We start from the raw sequence: 20,095 nt of genomic DNA on the forward strand, positions 1-20,095 counted from the left end.
GGATAGATAGTGAGAGAGGGGGAGGACAGTGACAGCATGAGCATTGCCAAATAGAAGCCCATGTCTTTATGAAGACATTCTTGTGAGTCAGTGTTGTGGATCGTTGGCCCTAATGCTAACCTTAACCTTGATTGAACTCGGTTGGCTCTGTTGAATTTCGAAGGCTGTTTGATTCCCGAATGAGAAATGAGAATAGACGACTAGACCGCAATGTATATTTGATTTTGAAATGGTCAAATAGCCCATGGGTTTATCCATAAGCATATTTCTTAATCCAGAGTGAATATTGATTGATATTGACTTTTATCACAATATATACTTACTGTAGGCCTACAATGGTGACAGCAGAAAATATGATGTTGAAAAGGGGAGTTACAGTAAATGGATATGGGAAGACTGGTAGATCACTTCAAGTTGTCTGCTGCTGAACTTGTCTGACTAAACCATGTGCTAGTCTCATTTTCAATGAGGGGTTGAGGAGAGGGAGAAGTGTGTGTGTGTGTGTGCGCGTGTGCGAACATACGTGTGTGTGTGTGTGTGTGTGTGTGTGTGTGTGTGTGTGTGTGTGTGAGGACAAACAGCTCTGCTTTCACCTCTATGGCTCTAGCTGTTGGATGACCCCACATGTGGACAATAAGGTCACACTTCACCTCAAACCACCTTTTTGGATGCTGCCTTCAAATGAAATAAAGACTTTCTTTGTGACCGTGGATTGTGCAGCTACAACACAGCAGAGCCATCCAAATAACTAAAATAACAGCAGAGCCATCCAAATAACAGCAGAGCCATCCAAATAACAGCAGAGCCATCCAAATAACAACAGAGCCATCCAAATAACAGCAGAGCCATCCAAATAACAGCAGAGCCATCCAAATAACTAAAATAACAGCAGAGCCATCCAAATAACTAAAATAACAGCAGAGCCATCCAAATAACTGTATTTCTATGTGTACTTCCGAATGGTTAAATGTCGTATCCTCTGCTCTCCCGATAGTGAGAGAAAGCAGCAGTCTCACTTGATCCATTGTTCTCATCCTTGTCATATGCCCTTCAAATCAATGTACTGTATTTGATGTTTGACATGTACTAATTTCCTAACTAATGTTAGGAAATTAGTACACCAAGCCACCAAGCCACTAATCCACTAGTCCTACAGAACACCTCCTATTGTATATTGATCTCCAGAAAATGTACTTCCTGACAAAGCACACAAGTAATAATGTATGAAGTTATAAAGATACTTGAATCATCCCATGCATACATGCATATATCTCATTGATAAGACATATGGCAATGGGTGTGTAGTGACCAGCAGGTGCTTCTATACTAAAGACGTTATGGAGATAGGAGGAGGGCAGCCTATTTTTTTTCTCTCACCGTAGTAACAGTCCCCTGGCAACGGACCGGAGTGCCAATTATTGCTAAAGTCCCCCAGGTTCTCCCATCTCACTCTGTGTATTGGTAGCATCAGCAGCGCCGGGAAAGTTTAGAAGCTTCATCGCATCAGGGGAAAACGCCATCGCTGACACAGTATGTCATTGGGATGTGTTTAATGATTCTTTTACCATGACATATTAGATTCCAAGATAGAGCTTTCGAGTACATTTGTGATTTCATTTTATTAACGTGTATTGTTTTTTACAATCCTGTTTTTCATATTTCTGTTACCGTGAGTCAGAACAGTGAGAATATTTCAAATGTCTTGATGGCAGTGGATGGAAATGTTTCCGCAATTATGAGATGATAGCAATAGATTGATTATATTTTATCAGTGAATTTGCAGTTGAAAATAATAATGCTAAATGAAAAAATGTTGATGGTCCTGTAATTGTTTTCTGGATTTTAGATTAATTGAGACAGTAAAATCAATAAATGTAGTGATTAATCATTTTCAAGTCTCAGTTCCAATGTAGTCTATTGCAGTATTTCAATAGTGGCTTCTGTGTTGCAGTCATAGCATCTCCCTGTATTTCCCAGGGCTCTGACCCTGGCCATATAGGCTCCTTTGCAGGAGGACAGGGGCTCCAAACCTTCCTCCTGCTGGATTAGTGAGTGAGAGAGAGAGAGCTAGAGAGAGAACGAAAACGAGAACGTGGGAGAAACATAGAGGATTCAGCATGGGGTCCAGCTCCTCTTCCTACGCCCCAAAAACCATCTATTTGGACGTGGATGGAAAGGTTCAGAAGGTGGGTCCTCCTCTATCAGGTTTATATTATCTCTATTTTCCCCAATTCCTTTTTCAGATCCCCCCCCCCCCCCCCCCCCCCGATTTCTAACTGATACTAATCTCTCTAGATAAGGTAGGTCCACCTCTTTATGAAACCTCATAAACTAATTGTCTCTCTTTTTTCCCCATTCTTTTTTATCTTCAAACATTTTCTCAAAGTGTATCTATTATTCTCCGGATCAGCCGAGTTACCAGATTGCGCCATCAGCTATTTTCTCTACCATAGCTAGTCAGCATACTTGAAATGAAGTAGTGAACACCAATAATGAGTCTCTTATTACCTATCCATGAGTTCCATCCATTTTCATTAGCGCATATCCTGGTTGACCAGAAAATGAGATCCACAGACACAGTATCCATGTTCTTCTCTCAGTGTGAGAGAGGATGTACTCTGAGCTAGTCAGTGGGAGGGCTGGGGTCTCTCCATGGGGACTCCTGTATCAGAGTTAGACTCTCCAAAGTACCTTGTGTGATTACATCTCTTCGATCATTGAGGTCCCTGGCTGCAATGGTGGAGTCAACCAATAGACAGACTGGATGGTGAAATGGTGTATGTTTTTTGCTAGTATTGGTAGGCTACACTTAATATCCAGTGTGGTTTGACTACTGTAAGAATCAGGTGACCAAATCAAAAGCTCACCAAAGTCATATAATCTCTACAGGTGGCTAATGATCTTGACACAATGTGGGTTCATTATGGCTCCAAGGTTTTTGTTGGTTACCACACACCTAATCTCGTGCACCAGTCATGCTGTGCCACCTTGTTGCCTGTATGTTCTGTTTATTTCTACATTTGTGGTGAAAAAGTTGTGAATTCTCCTCAAAACATGAGTCAGGTGTGAGGCCTCTGAAATAGCTGTGTTTTCAATAAACCAAGAGGTTGTGTGACATTGTGTTTCACAGGTGTTTGTGGCATACTTTAAATGAGCACAGACAGTGCCACCTGTTGCTAGCATGTTCTATGCCTCCATTGTTTTCTACTCCCCCCTGAGTCTGAGGAAAACTAGATATGGTCCTGTGCGGCTCAGTTGGTGAAAGCACGTTGCTTTCAAGGGTTAAAGGTTAAATTCTCGCAAGGATCACATACAGGAAAACGTATGTCCCTCACTGTACTGTAAGGAAAACCAGAATTGTTTGGTGGGCTAATTCATTATCAAAGGGGGAAGAAACAGAACATGATATTTGTGAGCGTAGAAACATCACTAGCCTACCCAGTATGTTCTTGTTATCGCAGCTCCCGGGCCATTGCACTGTAATCATGTAATACATATACTGTAGATAACAATATAGGCTACTGTGTCTCATATTTGCTCTCATCATATGCTTCAACATCGTGGTGTGAGTGTCACCACCGACTCAGAAGATTGGGTGATCTCGCTCTCTGAGGCCGAAGTGAGTAAATCACTAAGAACTTAAAATGCTACGGGCCAAAGTCTTTCATCAGGTCAATGGTATTCCAGGGCGCGTTCTCAGAGCATGCACAGAACAGCTGGCATGCATATTCATGGTAATTTTCAACCTCTCCTTGTCCCAGTCTGTAATCCCCACATGTTTTAAGATAACCACCATCATTCCTGTTCCCAAGAACTCTAAGGGTTCATGCCACAATGACTACCGCCCTGTAGCACTCACATCTGTAATCAGGAAGTGCTTTGAGAGGCTGGCTATGGCACACATCAACTTCATCATCCCAGAGGAAAGAGGAATACGTGAGGAATAACGTGAGAATGCTGTTCATTGACTAGAGCTCAGTGTTCAACACTATTGTCCCCTCCAAGCTCGTCACCAAGCTTAGGACCCTGGGACTGAACACCTCCCTCTGCAACTGGATCCTGGACTTCCTAACAGGCCGACCCTAGGTGGTGAGGGTAGACAACATCACCTCCGCAACATTGACCCTCAACACGAGGGCCCCACAGGAGTGTGTGCTTACTCCCTTCTGTACTCCTTGTTCAACCACAACTGCGTGGCCATGCACAACTCCAACACCATCATCAAGTTTGCTGACGACACAACGGTGGTAGGCCTGATCACCAGAGACATCCTACTGGGAGGAGGTCAGTGACCTGGCAGTGTGGGGTCGGAAACAACGACCTCTCCCTCAACGTCAGTAAGACCAAGGAGCTGATCGTGGACTACAGGAAAGGGGTGGGGCAAGTACTCCCCCATCCACATCGATGGGGCTGCAGTGGAGAAGGTCAAGAGCTTCAAGTTCTTCCGTATCTAAATCACCTTGAACTTAAAATGCTATGGGCTCTCAAATCCTCAAAAAGTTATATAGCTGTACCATTGAGAGCATCTTGACTGGCCGCATCACTGCTTGGTATGGCAATAGTACCGCCCTCGATCGCATGGCACGACAGAGGGTGGTAAGGACAGCCCAGTACATAATGGGACCGAGCTCCCTGCCATCCAGGACCTCTATATCAAGAGGTGTGAAAGGAAGGCCCTGAAAATCGATTCCCACCACCTAAGCCATATAGACTATTCTCTAGTGCTGAGCGATTAATCGAAATGTCAGTCATTTTTCCATGTCGGCTCCATTACTTGAATTCCATTTCATTCATTTTTTTTCTCCTGTGGGCTCAATGCACACATTGCACTGCAGTTTCTTTAGAGATTTTTCCGATCATATGCCCGAACGGTGTGATGTAGTAAGGAGTTGTAGTTTCCAACAGGACAAATGTTCTACAATGACCATTATCCATTGCGGGGATAAACTTCTCCAGTCTATGTTTATTTTACGCTTGCTATGTAGGAGACAGAAGAATGTGAGATCAAGAAGTGGTACATAGAGAGCAGTTTCTTCAAGAGGCATCTCTACCTGAAAATACATGATCTAAGTGATTGGTCGTTGGTATTCAGCAGTCATAAAAGCATGCTGTATTTACCTTGAAGCACTACTAAAATATTGATTTTGTCAGACAGCATAGGCAGCAGCTCTATAGAGGTGAGATGATGACTTGGAATGAAATAATAAAGTCTTCAAATAAAACAAATAGAATATACACAACAACTGAAATATTTTACTCAAGTAAAGTAATATGAATAAATGATGGTTAACAAGTGATAAGCAGTAATGGGCAGTCACTACCATCATGGGACTTTTATTAATTGTTTTCATCTGTGTTGTTACAGCATTCAACCCACATAATGCATGGTGCATTTAATGTTGAAAAAATAAATAATTGAAACCGAAATCAACATTTTAATAATAAAATAAAAAAAATTGAATCCGAAACAGAAACCTCAGAAAGCACTAAACACTTTTTGTTCTACCTTGTCATTTTTACATTGTTATTGATTGCTGCATTGTTGGGGTTAGAGTTTGCAAGAAAGGCATTTCACTGTACTTGTGCACGTGACATTAAAACTTGAAACTTCTCTTATAGAATGTTGCATGTTATTCAATGGGTGGATTTAATCCTAGATGCTGATTGGTTAAAATCCCTTTCCAGCCAGTGTCTATTTGCAATGTTGCATTTGGTAGCATTTCAAATAGCTACTCCTTCTCTAATGGACCTGTCCTCCAATTTCTTTGGCTCATTAAATCTTGAATGCATTCCGGAATAAAAAATGGTCAATTCCCTCTGCATATTTAACCCACTTAGGACAAGTGAATCTACCGGATTTTGTTACCTTTGTACACCGACAAGCCTATTTCTTCAAGTCTGCTTTGATTTTGGATACATAGGGCCAGGCACTTAGTAAGCCCAGTATACTTGTGATGACACAAACCCCTGTTGTTATGGTCGCATAGAGTGGTTCAAGTAGAGACCTGAAAGTGACACATGTCTATTCAAGGGCTCGAGAGTTTGAGGGATTGTCTACTGCATCTGCTTGTGCAAAAGGTCTTCAAGTTGTTGGAGGCCAGCCAACATCGCCAGCTTAGATACACTTTACTTGACAATGAATCTCAGACAGACACAATATGAAACGAATGTGTACAATCAGTATACCACAAATAGGAACTAACATTGTTAACGAAATGCATTATCTGTTTTGACATTTCTGTGTATATTGCTGTGGTTTACAGAGAATGATACACACTCTCTCGCTGGGTTGATGAAGCAAGTACTGTACTTGTTGCTAGTATGTTGACGGAGTGTCGTATTATCTACGAGTTTGGGTTGGTCCCTGACAAGGGTAGAGTTGTTGAGTTCAGACACATTTTCAACTGCATGCCTTTGTGATTTAGTCCTCAATATTTGAACTCATAACATACAGGGCTCACTTGAAAAAGAGATGTGGATCTTAATGTGACTTCCCTGTTTAAATAAAGGATAAATACCTTTTAAAAAACACAATTGTTTTCTCTTTCCACTGTAGCCTTTTTTTCCTGTGAGACTCAGGTCTCACAGAGAGCAAACTGTTTTTAGGTGGCTTGAGATGCATAGGGAGACAGACAACTCTCACCATTCGTCTGCCCTTTTTTTTTCAGGTGGTTTTCAGTCGGCATTGTAGCCCGTGTGACATCAAGGAGCTCCTTTGTTCCTCGTCCAACATCCCCAGGTCAGTGACATTTCAGCTGCAGCCGTCTCCTTCCCTCGTCTCTCTCGCCATTCTCTCACAGTCACACATCAGTCGAAAGTATGCATGACACACAGCACATTTGTTTCAAGTTCACTACAAACGTATCGTCTCTCTCTATCCTGACTGAGCTTCATGAATGATAAGTAAACTACAAGTAAACACCAAGCGGCAAGTGTGTTGCGTTTTAGAGCATGTGAACAAGAAATGTAGGTTGCATTCTTAATGGATCTCTATATAGTGCACTACTTTGGTGCCCTGGTCAAAAGTAGTGCAATTTGGGAATAGGGTGCTTTGTGGAACGTAATTCTTATTATTTATTATTGTTGTTCCCCCTCCGTAGGAATACTGCCATCATGATGGTGGATCCTGAAGGGGCCCTGGTGTCCATAGACCCGACCATGCCTACCAACTCTCCCAAGTAACACGTCACCTTTACCCTAATCACCAAATCTCAATGATACAGTATTTGCTCGATTGAGCTCAGTCATAGAAAAGATTGAGCTCAGTCATAGAAAAGATTGAGCTCAGTCATAGAAAGGGATTCCTGACCGTTGTTAATCCAAAGAACGCATAGCCTATGTACTATGTGTAAAAATACTTTTCAAATGTTATGTAATCAACGACTTGATGAATGACGTTGGAATGTTGCTGACATGTTTTACAGCTCCTTGTACAAAGTCATTTCTTTGTCCACCGGTCAGCTCGGAGGTGAAGTATCAGCGCAATAGTTCAAATTCAGCAACACTTTTTAACCTTTGACCTTTTAGATCTGCATTCATTCTTACTCGCATAACTCACATAAAGCTATCACAACCAAACTTAAAAACAACGTTAAAACAACTCTGGGTACTAAACGTAATTTTTGATCACTAGAGTGATTTATTTTTGTTTGTTTGCGCCCACAGAGAAAGAAGACATGTTTCAAAATGTGTTATCTCAGGTGGCAGAGCAGTTCAGCAGGTAATTAGTGTGTTTATGTTTCACTGCAGACAGAAGCATTGCGCTTTAGCCTTTTCCCTTTCCGCAGAAATACCTCACCAGGGCCTTTTCAAACAAACCCCTTTCACATCTTTTTTTTTGCAGGGCTTTCCGAATCAACGAGCTGAAAACTGAGGTGACCAACAGACTGGCCATGTTGGAGAAAAGAGTTGAGTGTATGTGCAAGGTTTTTTTTGTTGTTTGACTATCGGTGTGTTTCTCTCTTTGTGTGTGTGTTGCTTCACTGTTACTGAATTCACCACTTTAGGTACTAACAGTCGTGTTGCCGTTACAGTGGAGGGACTGAAGGTTGTGGAGATTGAGAAGTGCAAAAATGACCTAAAGAAACTACGAGATGAGATGACATCCAGAGGCGGAGGGAGGTACGGTGACCTTTGACATCAATGACACTCACCAAGCCATGCTTCAGATTTCTTAGGATATTCTATAGTAAGACTTTTATGTTGGTTTTAAAATGTTGTTGCGATTTAGAGGAATCATACAGCTAGCCGATCAATGATACAAATATGATGTATTTAATCGTATCTCTTCAGAGTCGGGAACTGTCCCTGCAAGTACAACTTCTCAGACGATGGGAAGAAGCTTAATCCCAGACGTGACGTTCCAAGTTATCCAAAGGTACGGAATTAGGGGATTCTAGTAATATACAGTTATCCAAAGGTACGGAATTAGGGGATTCTAGTAATATACAGTTATCCAAAGGTACGGAATTAGGGGATTCCAGTAATATACAGTTATCCAAAGGTACGGAATTAGGGGATTCCAGTAATATACAGTTATCCAAAGGTACGGAATTAGGGGATTCTAGTAATATACAGTTATCCAAAGGTACGGAATTAGGGGATTCCAGTAATATACAGTTATCCAAAGGTACGGAATTAGGGGATTCCAGTAATATACAGTTATCCAAAGGTACGGAATTAGGGGATTCTAGTAATATACAGTTATCCAAAGGTACGGAATTAGGGGATTCTAGTAATATACAGTTATCCAAAGGTACGGAATTAGGGGATTCTAGTAATATACAGTTATCCAAAGGTACGGAATTAGGGGATTCTAGTAATATACAGTTATCCAAAGGTACGGAATTAGGGGATTCTAGTAATATACAGTTATCCAAAGGTACGGAATTAGGGGATTCTAGTAATATACAGTTATCCAAAGGTACGGAATTAGGGGATTCCAGTAATATACAGTTATCCAAAGGTACGGAATTAGGGGATTCTAGTAATATACAGTTATCCAAAGGTACGGAATTAGGGGATTCTAGTAATATACAGTTATCCAAAGGTACGGAATTAGGGGATTCTAGTAATATACAGTTATCCAAAGGTACGGAATTAGGGGATTCTAGTAATATACAGTTATCCAAAGGTACGGAATTAGGGGATTCCAGTAATATACAGTAGGCTGTGCGTTTTTTTTTTCTTCTCAAACCTAAAGATATGAATCACTTTGACATCCACTTTGACATCATTAATCCTAGGACTGACGCTGTGACTTCTCTCTCATTTCTACAGTACACCTTATCCCAGGAGACTATTGAAGCACTGAAGAAGCCAACATTCGATGTCTGGCATTGGGAACACAACGAGGTTAGTTCTCTTGAGATTCATTTATCTTCTGATATCCATCATAATTCCATCCAGGCCCTTATATAATCACATTTTTTGTAGTAAAACATTTGGAAGTATTTTCTCGAGTTGTGAACTTAAAGGAATAACTACACTCAAAAACGATATTTTAGTATTTTTTTCATTAGTCCAATTGTGCATGTCAGCAATCATGTTTTCAAGGTAGAGCACTTGTTGCGCCTTATGATGATGCGTGTAGTATTCTTTTAACTGTGTCTTTGAACGGTGGTTTAGATGCTGAGCTGCTTGGAGTACATGTACCATGACTTGGGACTGGTGAAGGAATTCAACATGAACCCCATCACTCTCAAACGCTGGCTGGTAAAAGTAGAACTGTATAAAAGCAATTACCTCAATGTGCAAGTGGATATGCAATTGATATGGAACAACAACTTCAAAGAAGAGAACCTAAAAGCATTGATGACTATTTGGATAGTTTGATTGACAGCTTTCTTTCTCACAGCTGGGCATTCAGGAGAACTATCGCAGCAACCCGTTCCACAACTTCCGCCACTGCTTCTGTGTCAGTCAGATGATGTATGGCATGATTAACCTGTGTAACCTGCCGGTAAGAAACGACTGTCCTAATATAATATCATACAAGCCATTTACCAGACACACGTGATCTTTAACTAAGGTCCAGACTTTTTTCCTGGTCAGGTCAGGTGGTAAGGAAAAACCTCCTGGCACCTTGTATTAGAGATTAGAGACATCAACACGTTCTGTGTGTGTTCCTCAGGAGAAGATGACTCTGACGGACATGGGCATTCTCATGACAGCTGCAGTGTGCCACGACCTGGACCACCCCGGCTACAACAACACGTAAGTGCCCAAAGGTTCCTACTATGCGCCTACGTTCCCACTGCTCTACAGCCTTGACTTAGATCTCTGAATAGATGTGGATGACAGACACAATACGGATGTTTTGGAACTCCTTAAATACTGTTATTACATGGTGGAAATGGTCCAATCCATACTTCCAGTTTTGATGTAAGGTCGGGAGTTCCGTCCTGACCATGTGACATGGCCAGGGTAAAACTCTGGGTCCTGGTGATTATAGGCTTCCCTGGTCAGGTCATGTTGTCAAGGAAAACTGATTCATGTCACAGAGGTTTATTTTGCCTGTCAGGTATCAGATCAATGCTCGCACAGAGCTGGCTGTGCGTTACAACGATATATCTCCCCTGGAGAACCATCACTGCGCCGTGGCCTTCCAGATCCTCTCGCTGCCCGAGTGCAACATATTTGCCAACGTTGAGTTGGAGGCCTACAAGCAGATCCGACAGGTAGGTGGTGACCTAGGCTAATGCACAATGATTCTTTCTGCATACCAAATGGCACCCTATTACCTACTTAGTGCACCACTATTGACAGAAGTAGTGCACTATATGGGGCGGCAGGTAGCCTAGTGGTTAGAGCGTTGGACTAGTAACCGAAAGGTTGGAAGATCGAATCCCCGAGCTGACAAGGTAAAAAATCTGTCATTCTGGCCCTGAACAATGTCCCACTGTTCCTAGGCCGCCATTGAAAATAAGAATTTGTTCTTAATTGACTTGGCTAGTTAAATAAAGGTACAATAATAATATTTTTATCATACAGCCTTTGTCTCTTTGCATTTCCTTCTCTCTAACTAACCACAAGATGTTTTGAGTTGGCCTAAGGCAGGAGGGGGATTTCATCATTTGTGATGATTCCATCTCCCTTTTACAGGCCATCATTACCCTGATCTTGGCCACAGACATGGCCCGGCATGGAGAGATATTAGACTCCTTCAAACATAAAGTGGACAGCTTTGACTTCACCAACGAGGAGCATGTCACATGCGTACGTATTGTACATCACATGACATCAACTGACTATGTATACTGTACATAGGGCGGCAGGGTAGCCTAGTGGTTAGAGTGTTGGACTAGTAACCGGAAGGTTGCAAGTTCAAACCCCCGAGCTGACAAGGTACAAATCTGTCGTTCTGCCCCCCACTGTTCCTAGGCCGTCATTGAAAATAAGAATTTGTTATTAACTGACTTGTCTAGTTAAATAAAGGTAAAATAAATAAATAAAAACATCAAGATGTGCCAAATAGGTATACCTTTGTACCAGGAATAGCCTCAGGAAATGACAGAAACTAGGAGGGGTGCTCTATAACAAAGACATGGATGGAAAAATAGGGCATACCCAAGAAAGACTTTGAATAGTGGCCTGGAGATACACTATAAATACAAAGGTATGCGGACACCCCTTCAAATTTGGGGATTCGGCTATTTCAGCCACATTACAGGTGTATAAAATTGAGCATGCAATCTCCATAGACAAACATTGGCAGTAGAATGGCCTTACTGAAGAGCTCAGTGACTTTCAACTTGGCATTGTCATAGGATACCACCTTTCCAACAAGTCAGTTTGTCAAATTTCTGCCCTGAGAGAGCTGCCCCGGTCAACTGTAAGTGCTGTTATTGTGAAGTGGAAACATCTAGGAACAACAACGGCTTGGCCGTGAAGTGGTAGGCCACACAAGCTCGCAGAACAGGAACGCTGAAGCACATACTGTGGCACAAAAATAACATCTGTCCTCGGTTGCAACACTCACTACCAAGATCCAAACTACCTCTGGAAGCAAGGTCAGCACAATAACTGTTTGTCGGGAGCTTCATGAAATGGGTTTCCATGGCTGAGCAGCCGCACTAAGACCGCAAAGCCAAGTGTCAGCTGGAGTCGTGTAAAGCTCTCCTCCAAGAGTGGAAACGTGTTCTCTGAAGTAATTAATAAAGCTTTACCATTTGGCAGTCCGGTCTGGGGGATTCCAGGAGAACACTACCTGCCCGAATGCATAGTGCCAACTGTAAAGTTTGGTGGAAGAGAAACACTGGTCTGGGGCTGATTTTTATGGTTCGGGCTAGCCCCTTAGTTCCAGTGAAGGAAAGTCTTATCGCTTCACATACAATGACATTGTAGACGATTCTGAGCTTCCAACATTGTGGCAACAGTTTAGGGAAGGCCCTTTCCTGTTTCAGCATGAAAATGCCCCCATGCACAAAGCGAGGTCCATACAGAAATGATTTGTCGAGATCGGTGTAGAAGAACTTGACTGGCCTGCCCTGACCTCAACCCCATCGAACACCTTTGGGATGAATTGGAACACCGACTTGCGAGCCAGGCCTAATCGCCCAACATCGGTGCCCGACCTCACTAATGCTCTTATGGCTGAACGGAGGCAAGTCCCCACAGCAATGTTCCAACATCTATCGGAAAGTTTCCAGAAGATTGGAGGCTGTTTATAGCAGAAAAGGGGAGGTCAACTCCATATTAATGCCCATGATTTTGGAAAGCGATGTTCAACGAGGAGGTGTCTACACACTTTTGGTCGTGCAGTGTTATGTGATTGTAATGGAGTTAAGAACGTACTGTAAACTCACTCCACAGCGATCTGGAAATGTTGCAGACGGAGATATCGAACTAGATATTTTTTGATAGCTCAAACGGTTGGTATGTTGTCAAAGAGGGCAGTCACGTGTGTCTCCAAGCAGAGGATCACTGGTCCAAGCCCGACACAGGTACAGTGGAAGACAGGGACAGGGTCGGTGGAAGACGCTAAACTGTTAGCAGCACACGGATGTCTGTTTCATGATGTCAGATGTCCTATCCTATGGAATAAAGCCAGAGGGTTCTAAGATAAAGTGCCTGTGTTAACCTTAAGTGCTCCAAAGCCTTTTACCACAAGCACAGTGCCGTGAAAAAGTTTTTGCCCCCTTTAAAAAAGTTCTCTACTTTTGCATTATTTTTGATACTGAATGTTATCAGATCTTCAACCAAACCAATAACACAACAATTACATACTTATTACAGGTTCCCTTGATCTAATATTAGGTTTTGGTTGAAGATCTGATAACATTCCGAATAAAAGAATATGCAAAAATAGAGAACATCAGAAAGTGGACAAACACTTTTTCACGGAACTGTAGACCTTTCCTGAAAAGTCACACTAGCTAGCCAATGCTAAGAACTATGGTTGTGTTGCCATGATGCACAGTGAAAATTACTTTGTATTCCTTGGCTGTTATGTGTGCAGCTGAAGATGGTTCTGATCAAATGCTGCGACATCTCCAACGAGGTCCGGCCAACAGAGGTGGCCGAACCCTGGGTGGACTGTCTGCTGGAGGAGTACTTCATGCAGGTGACCTCGATCCAGTCTAATCATGTCTAATAATGTGTAATAAGAAAGTCTAATAATAGTGAGTCTAGTAATGGTGTTGATTGGATTTTTGGAGTGAAAACAGGGTTCGGCTGTCACTCTTGAAGTTGTGCATGCTTTCTTTAGAAGGGTCAACAAACAAAAAAATCATCGACATTTCGGCCATCTTGGCCTTCATCGGGGTGAGTCTGTCGATAAGAATGATGTCATGAAAGAGCGGAGGTGACATGTACAAACCCTCCTGTCTCGGGAATTGACAGAGTGACAGGGAGAAGACTGAAGGGCTGCCGGTGGCTCCGTTTATGGACAGAGACAAAGTGACCAAGCCCACTGCCCAGATCGGATTCATCAAGTTTGTCCTCATCCCAATGTTTGAGACAGTCCTGAAGGTAGGCGTGTGTGTTTTAACCACAAAGCAAATGTCACAGCATAAACATAGTGTGTAAGCGCAGTATGCGCGTGGCAGTGTTGGCGTTTGTGCACACGAGCGTGTGTGCATGCGTGCCGCCTGTGAGTGTTTGTGTGTGCTTCCGTTTGTACACGTCTCTTATATTTCATGACCTCTTGAAAACAATGCCAGTGGATAATTGCATATTGACTAGAAAAGGCTGCTGTCCTGAAGACCTACCCACCAACCTCCCCTGTGTGTGTTGCAGCTCTTCCCCCAGATTGAGGAGATCATGGTGCAGCCTCTGAGAGACTCTAGAGACCACTATGAGGAGCTGAAGCAGATCGATGATGCCATGACAGAGGTATGAAAACAGTTCACATTTAATAATTACAATGTCCTTCAGGGTTGGGGTCAATTCCATTTCAACTCCAGTCAAATTCCAATTCCCGATTTTCCTCGTTGGAAAAACATTGGACAGAATTGGAATTTCTTATTAGTCACGATCAACCAGGGTATTTGTATCCTGGGGAGGTGTCCAACCACTTTCTAACATAAAGGTGTGTCTTTTGTTCAATGAGGCACAGAAGAAGAAAACGGAAAATATGTCATTAGGAGGGAAGAAGAAGTAAGCTTTGCTGCTGCTGTGAGCACAGTGGTACTGTGTAAGTAACGGACTCTGATTGGCCGGTAGTGTTAGTCCTGAGTGCCCCCTCTCTCTTCTGCCTCTCTCCAGTCTGCCAACAACAACACTGCTGCAAGCTAGTGAGCTCGCTATAGTAGGAGCACAAAGTTTTCTTCTACTACGACCGCACAATATTTTCATCACTCTGAATTTGCTTTCGAAAAAAGAACCGAATAAACCAAAAGAATCAGCTCAACTCTACTGCATTTAAAAAAATAAAAAAAAGTGTTTTCACAAAAATAACAACAGACTGTTTGAGTACTTGGAACCACTAGCAAGATGAGGCTCCTCCGTTGAAGATGAGGTTTATAGTTAAATGATTCAGTTCTATAGTATTCCCCTCCAATTTGCACCAATCAGTCCTGGCCCTTGGGAGGGAGGGCACTCACCTCAACACCAAAAAAACGAAGCGGGGTCATTTACATAGACCTGCAGCCCAGTGGCAAAAGCAAAGTGGTGAAAACGTTGCGCTGTCTAAACGTCATCAATGTGTGTAGTGGGATTCGTCACAAACTCATTGATAACGTTCTGACGACCGAATGGCATCTTCCCCGTCTACGATTTGACAGTTTTTCTCTCCCATTGCTGTGTGTGGTTTTGCAAGGTCATAGTGTGCAAGATTTTCCACAGCGAAGAGCATTGTGATGGATGGAGCCAAATCACAATCAAGAATGCTTTGTCCTCTTAAAGCACATTGTGTGTGTGTGCGTGTGCGTGTGCGTGTGCGTGTGTGTGTGTGTGTGTGTGTGTGTGCCACTTACTCAGAATCCTGTCTCTGGAGAATGCAGTCTGATATCCTGATGTGCTTGTTTCATTTTAGGGCTCTGGCTCTCGTTTTATGATCCAAAAATTCAAAAAGGTCGTGGGTCGTCCTGATCTGCGTCTTTGAAGACAAGATGGAGGGTGAAAAGAGTTCTCTTCTACACACTGAGCCAGCCTCAGACTACATGAAACACCCTGGGTGATCTCCACTGTTTTGTTATGGACATTACAGAAGGACAATGTCTCTGTTTCAATGTCCACACTAGCATACTACTTAGGATGAAGTCATGTATCAGGGACATTGGAATATAGCCAATGTGTGTTCTTACTGTAATTTCTGAAAGCTATTTGGTCATTGTAGGTATCAATTACTGTGTTCACACAGGCAGCCTATTTCTGATGTTTTTGCCCAATAATGGGCAAATGATCTGATCGGATTGATCAAAAGACCAAACATTTGGAAAATTGGTCTGTCGGTGTATACTATCATAATTTCTGAGTGACAATTGGTCATTGTAGGTATCAACATGCCATACTTTCTGCTTTCTGTTTTTAGTCACACTTGTTGATGTTGCCTATTACAAATAGCAACTAAGTTGTATGCTAGAACACTCGCTTTTCCTTTTCAGTTCTCCTATTCAAATGCAAAACTGTTTCTGAAACCGTTTGAATAAATGGACTCTTGATTTAAACATGTCAAGTACACAGCATATTTTAACATAATTCTGAGGGTTAAACATTATTCCAACAAATTCAACAAATTATTCCCCAGTGTGTGCACTGAATTCATTTACATAAATTCATATTTTGAGGTTTGTGTATTAGCACATCCATTGTTGTGCAGTATATTCATGCTGAGATACATGTTGTAAGTTATTACAAAAGTGTTTCATTACAATCTAAAATGTTATTCTTATATTATTTTTAGTTTTGCATAGCACATCCTACATAAACTGTGTAAAATACAGTACAGTTGAAAAACAAACATCCTTTTATATTACATTTGTCACCTAGTAATAAACTCCACCAGTATTTTGAAAAGGTACAGGTTAAGAAGAGATTAACATGCACAGTAGTGTCTGATTTTCATCTCAGAATGTAATTCTCATCGAAGGTTCATGAGTCATGCCATTGACTCTTCTCTGATTGGTGCAGGGATGAATGAACCAATGGGAGGTCAAGCTCGGGAGTCTTTGAAAATGTATGTACTTCACTTGATATCTGTATTCTATTGTTTATGCTTCATGCACAATATGGATGGCCCTTGCTTACGCTTGGATTTCCTACTCATTGTCATTTAGGAAAACCATTTTAAGAGCGTAGTAGCCTATAGCTTAATGCTTTTTGACTAGGTATGTGTTGAAACAGGACCTCTTCGCCAGTTTTGTTGTACCACCCCAAGCTACCACATTTCTCTTTAGTGTCCCTCCACAAAGATAAGTGGGTGGTATTCAACAGGTACAGTAGATTTACTAGTGCCTGTTTTATAACCTTTTTTGATTGCAACCTGTTTCACATTTTCAAGAGTGATTATTGTCCATCTGTAAGACGATACTTACATGGTGATTACACTTTTTATGACCTACATGATTCGGAGGACAATTGGATGATAAAGTATATGGCCCCGAAGAATCCAAAGAGATAGGATGTCAATACTGACTTTAATGTTTGCTGCAGGTCTGCTGCTAAATGCTGATGGCAAAACAGGGATGGAAAGAACTTTCCTCTGCTTGTTTCCTGTGCCAGTTGGCTTCATGTCCAATACCTTTTCACCTCTTTTCTCAATCTGTTTGATGGGTTCTTGGGGCTGAACTTAGGTCCTGTGAGTATAGCCTAGTCCTTTTGTTTAGAGGGAAGTATCTTTATTCCTCGTGTTGCATGAAAGTAATCACTAGGCCTTGCAATTTTTTGGGGTATCTTTCTGATAAATTCTGCTTTGCTTGTAAACTATTTGTTTTAGGTCTTTGTTTGATTCTCACGGCAGTATAATTTTGCTGTTTTCTTTCATTCCAATTACTAATAAACACCCCTCAGACATGTCTTATCCTGTTGATGATGGGGCAGCAAGAGAGTGAGTTAACTCCTGAGACAATTATAACCTTTTTACATCACTCAAGTTTGTTCAAAGAAAAGACAACTCTCAGTTGACACTGAGAGACACGTCTGAAGTCTTTGAATGAAAGTAATTACCCTCCAGCCCCCTCTCCCTTTCTCCTTCCCTCTCTCCCTCCCTCCTTTGCGCAGTTCTCACTTGCGTGCAAGACATCAAGACCCACAGTATTGACATTAACCAGAAGGAATGCTTTAATTAGCCATGACAGACTCTTATCACGAAGGAGATGCTGTTGCTTTGCCAAGCAGAGCTAAAGGGACATATTGATATCCTTTATTATACACTACCGTTCAAAAGTTTGGGGTCACTTAGAAATGTCCTTGTTTTTGAAAGAAAAGCTATTTTTTCCCCCATTAAAATAACATCAAATTGATCAGAAATACAGTGTAAACATTGTTAATGTTGTAGCTGGAAACAGCTGGAAACAGCAGATTTTTTAATGGAATATCTACATAGGCGTACAGAGGCCCATTATCAGCAACCATCACTCCTGTGTTCCAATGGCACGTTGTGTTAGCTAATCCAAGTTCATCATTTTAAAATGCTAATTGATCATTAGAAAATCCTTTTGCAATTATGTTAGCACAGCTGAAAACTGTTGTCCTGTTTAAAGAAGCAATAAAACTGGCCTTCTTTAGACTAGTTGAGTATGTGTAGCATCAGCATTTGTGGGTTCGATTACAGGCTCAAAATGGCCAGGAATAAAGACATTTCTTCTGAAACTCGTCAGTCTATTCTTGTTCTGAGAAATGAAGGCTATTCCATTCGAGAAATTGCCAAGAAACTGAAGATCTCGTACAACGCCGTGTACTATTCCCTTCACAGAACAGCGCAAACTGGCCCTAACCAGAATGGAAAGAAGAGCGGGAGGCCCCAGTGCACAACTGAGCAAGAGGACAAGTACATTTAAGGGTCTAGTTTGAGAAACAGACGTCTCACAAGTCCTCAACTGGCAGCGTCAGTAAATACTCCGGGATGTGGTAATCTGACCCCACTAAAAGCTCTGTACAGGCCCTTATCATGGCTTATCAAGTAAATGTTGTTCTTTAAACTGAATTTGTCAGTGAAAGTGTGTTGGAGATAAGTTCGCTGGAATGTTAATCATAAGTGATTCAATCTGCGTTCACCACAATGTTTGAAACTCATAGAGGAGCGAAACACATTAAGTGAGACTGCCAGATAGTTATGTCTACATGTTTTAGTTTTTTGGGTTACTTTGACTCACCCATCACGGATAGGTCAAGATGGGCCACATTCAGATTTCAAAATTCAATGGAGGGCCACACAGATCTTTATTTTACCTATTTGTTCTTCAAAATCAATTTGCAGCCCGAAAAAAGGGCAGTTATTTCATTATAGCTTGATTATGATTTTGCCATATTTTGTTATCATGTTTAAGAAGTTTCAAGTGTAGCCTGGAGTACTTTTTTCATGTAAAGAAATATTTTGTGCATCTTGTGGAAAAGAGAACTATGTACGTTCTTTCTTTCCTCCGTGTGCATTTAAAGACAAGCATGATATGTAAAAGCTGTCAATGTGTAGCAGCTTGCAATATGATTAGCTTATAGGAACACAGAAAATTATTTGAAGTTGCAGAGCCATTTTGGACTGCCCAGTACATGCATCTCCCCTCACCATGCTCCCTCGATCTTTCTCTTTCTTTCTTTCTCTCTCTCTCTGCACAGAGCGCCCCCTAGGCTCAGAGTCTCTTCCCTGGCTGTTTTTGTAAATTACTAGGGTCAAAGGTCAGTGTGTGGGCTTAGAGGACAGTGATGTTGTTTTAAACCCCTCCATCAGCAGGCCTTTTTCGAGGGGAATTTCTGCTGCAGCTGCAGGCTCTATCATGACCCATGAACCTATAGCCTTCATTCCAGCATTCTTCACAGAGCAGCAACATGGCAACCTACATGCCTTGTACATACCAACTACTTTCTCGGAGAACGGTCAGTGAAGATCGCATTTAAGATTCTCCACATTTAAGCTAAAAAAAGTGGTTCTTCTTCAGACCAGGCATAATGGCTATACGGTATTGTGAGTCACTCTCGTTCTTTTCATTGCTGACCATGCAGACAGAGAGGACAGAGAGGACGACTCAGTGCTGACCAGTCCAGACACAGACCGTTTCAAGTGCTCAGATGAGAGACAAAGGCATGCTTTTTTTTTTTTTTATGAGAACTGCTGTTAAACTCAAGGATGTTCCTTTCTTGACTCCCACATGCACAAGAATGTCAGATTCCAACAGATCTCCGGGTAGGGGCCAGGGAGGAGAAGACAAGGCAAATACACACAAAGGTAGTATGCCCCTCTTTTCTCATGCAATTCTCTGGACTATTTATGGGAGTATCGCAACTCATTGAACTGTTACACTTTCTACATGTTTGACGAGCCTGGAAGACCTCACACATTGGAAGCAGAGTACTTCACGCAGACACCTGTATCAGCTCCAGGTCGTTAACTTTACAGGATGTCAGGACGCAGCGTAAGATTCCTCAAAACAGAGAGCACATACTGTTTTTATTGAGCCAGGTCCATTCTCCTATTCTCATTCGACATTTAATGTATCAC

At 41.9% G+C, this 20,095-nt stretch overlaps 1 protein-coding gene across 3 annotated transcripts; it reads left to right on the forward strand.

The window, feature by feature from the left end:
• Nucleotides 1–908: 908 nt before the first annotated feature.
• On the forward strand, nucleotides 909–17,459 carry LOC110503535 (high affinity cGMP-specific 3',5'-cyclic phosphodiesterase 9A). 3 transcript variants are annotated; one of them, XM_036961855.1, is made up of 20 exons: nucleotides 909–1,530; nucleotides 1,978–2,186; nucleotides 6,669–6,739; nucleotides 7,101–7,178; nucleotides 7,425–7,468; nucleotides 7,666–7,720; nucleotides 7,844–7,914; nucleotides 8,034–8,121; nucleotides 8,293–8,377; nucleotides 9,280–9,354; nucleotides 9,628–9,714; nucleotides 9,857–9,961; nucleotides 10,133–10,215; nucleotides 10,523–10,679; nucleotides 11,104–11,217; nucleotides 13,460–13,564; nucleotides 13,843–13,971; nucleotides 14,239–14,334; nucleotides 14,558–14,635; nucleotides 15,476–17,459. In XM_036961855.1, exons 2-19 carry the CDS (start codon nucleotides 2,118–2,120, stop codon nucleotides 14,600–14,602), a joined length of 1,557 nt encoding a protein of 518 aa, XP_036817750.1. In that variant the 5' UTR covers nucleotides 909–1,530; nucleotides 1,978–2,117; the 3' UTR covers nucleotides 14,603–14,635; nucleotides 15,476–17,459. The 3 variants fall into 3 exon arrangements, with proteins under 3 accessions (XP_036817750.1, XP_036817749.1, XP_036817748.1); XM_036961854.1 differs by having other exon boundaries at nucleotides 910–1,530; nucleotides 14,552–14,635; XM_036961853.1 differs by lacking the exon at nucleotides 14,558–14,635 and having other exon boundaries at nucleotides 910–1,530.
• Nucleotides 17,460–20,095: the final 2,636 nt, after the last annotated feature.

Source organism: Oncorhynchus mykiss, chromosome 24 (genome assembly GCF_013265735.2).
Source record: "Oncorhynchus mykiss isolate Arlee chromosome 24, USDA_OmykA_1.1, whole genome shotgun sequence".
Classification (NCBI taxonomy): domain Eukaryota; kingdom Metazoa; phylum Chordata; class Actinopteri; order Salmoniformes; family Salmonidae; genus Oncorhynchus; species Oncorhynchus mykiss.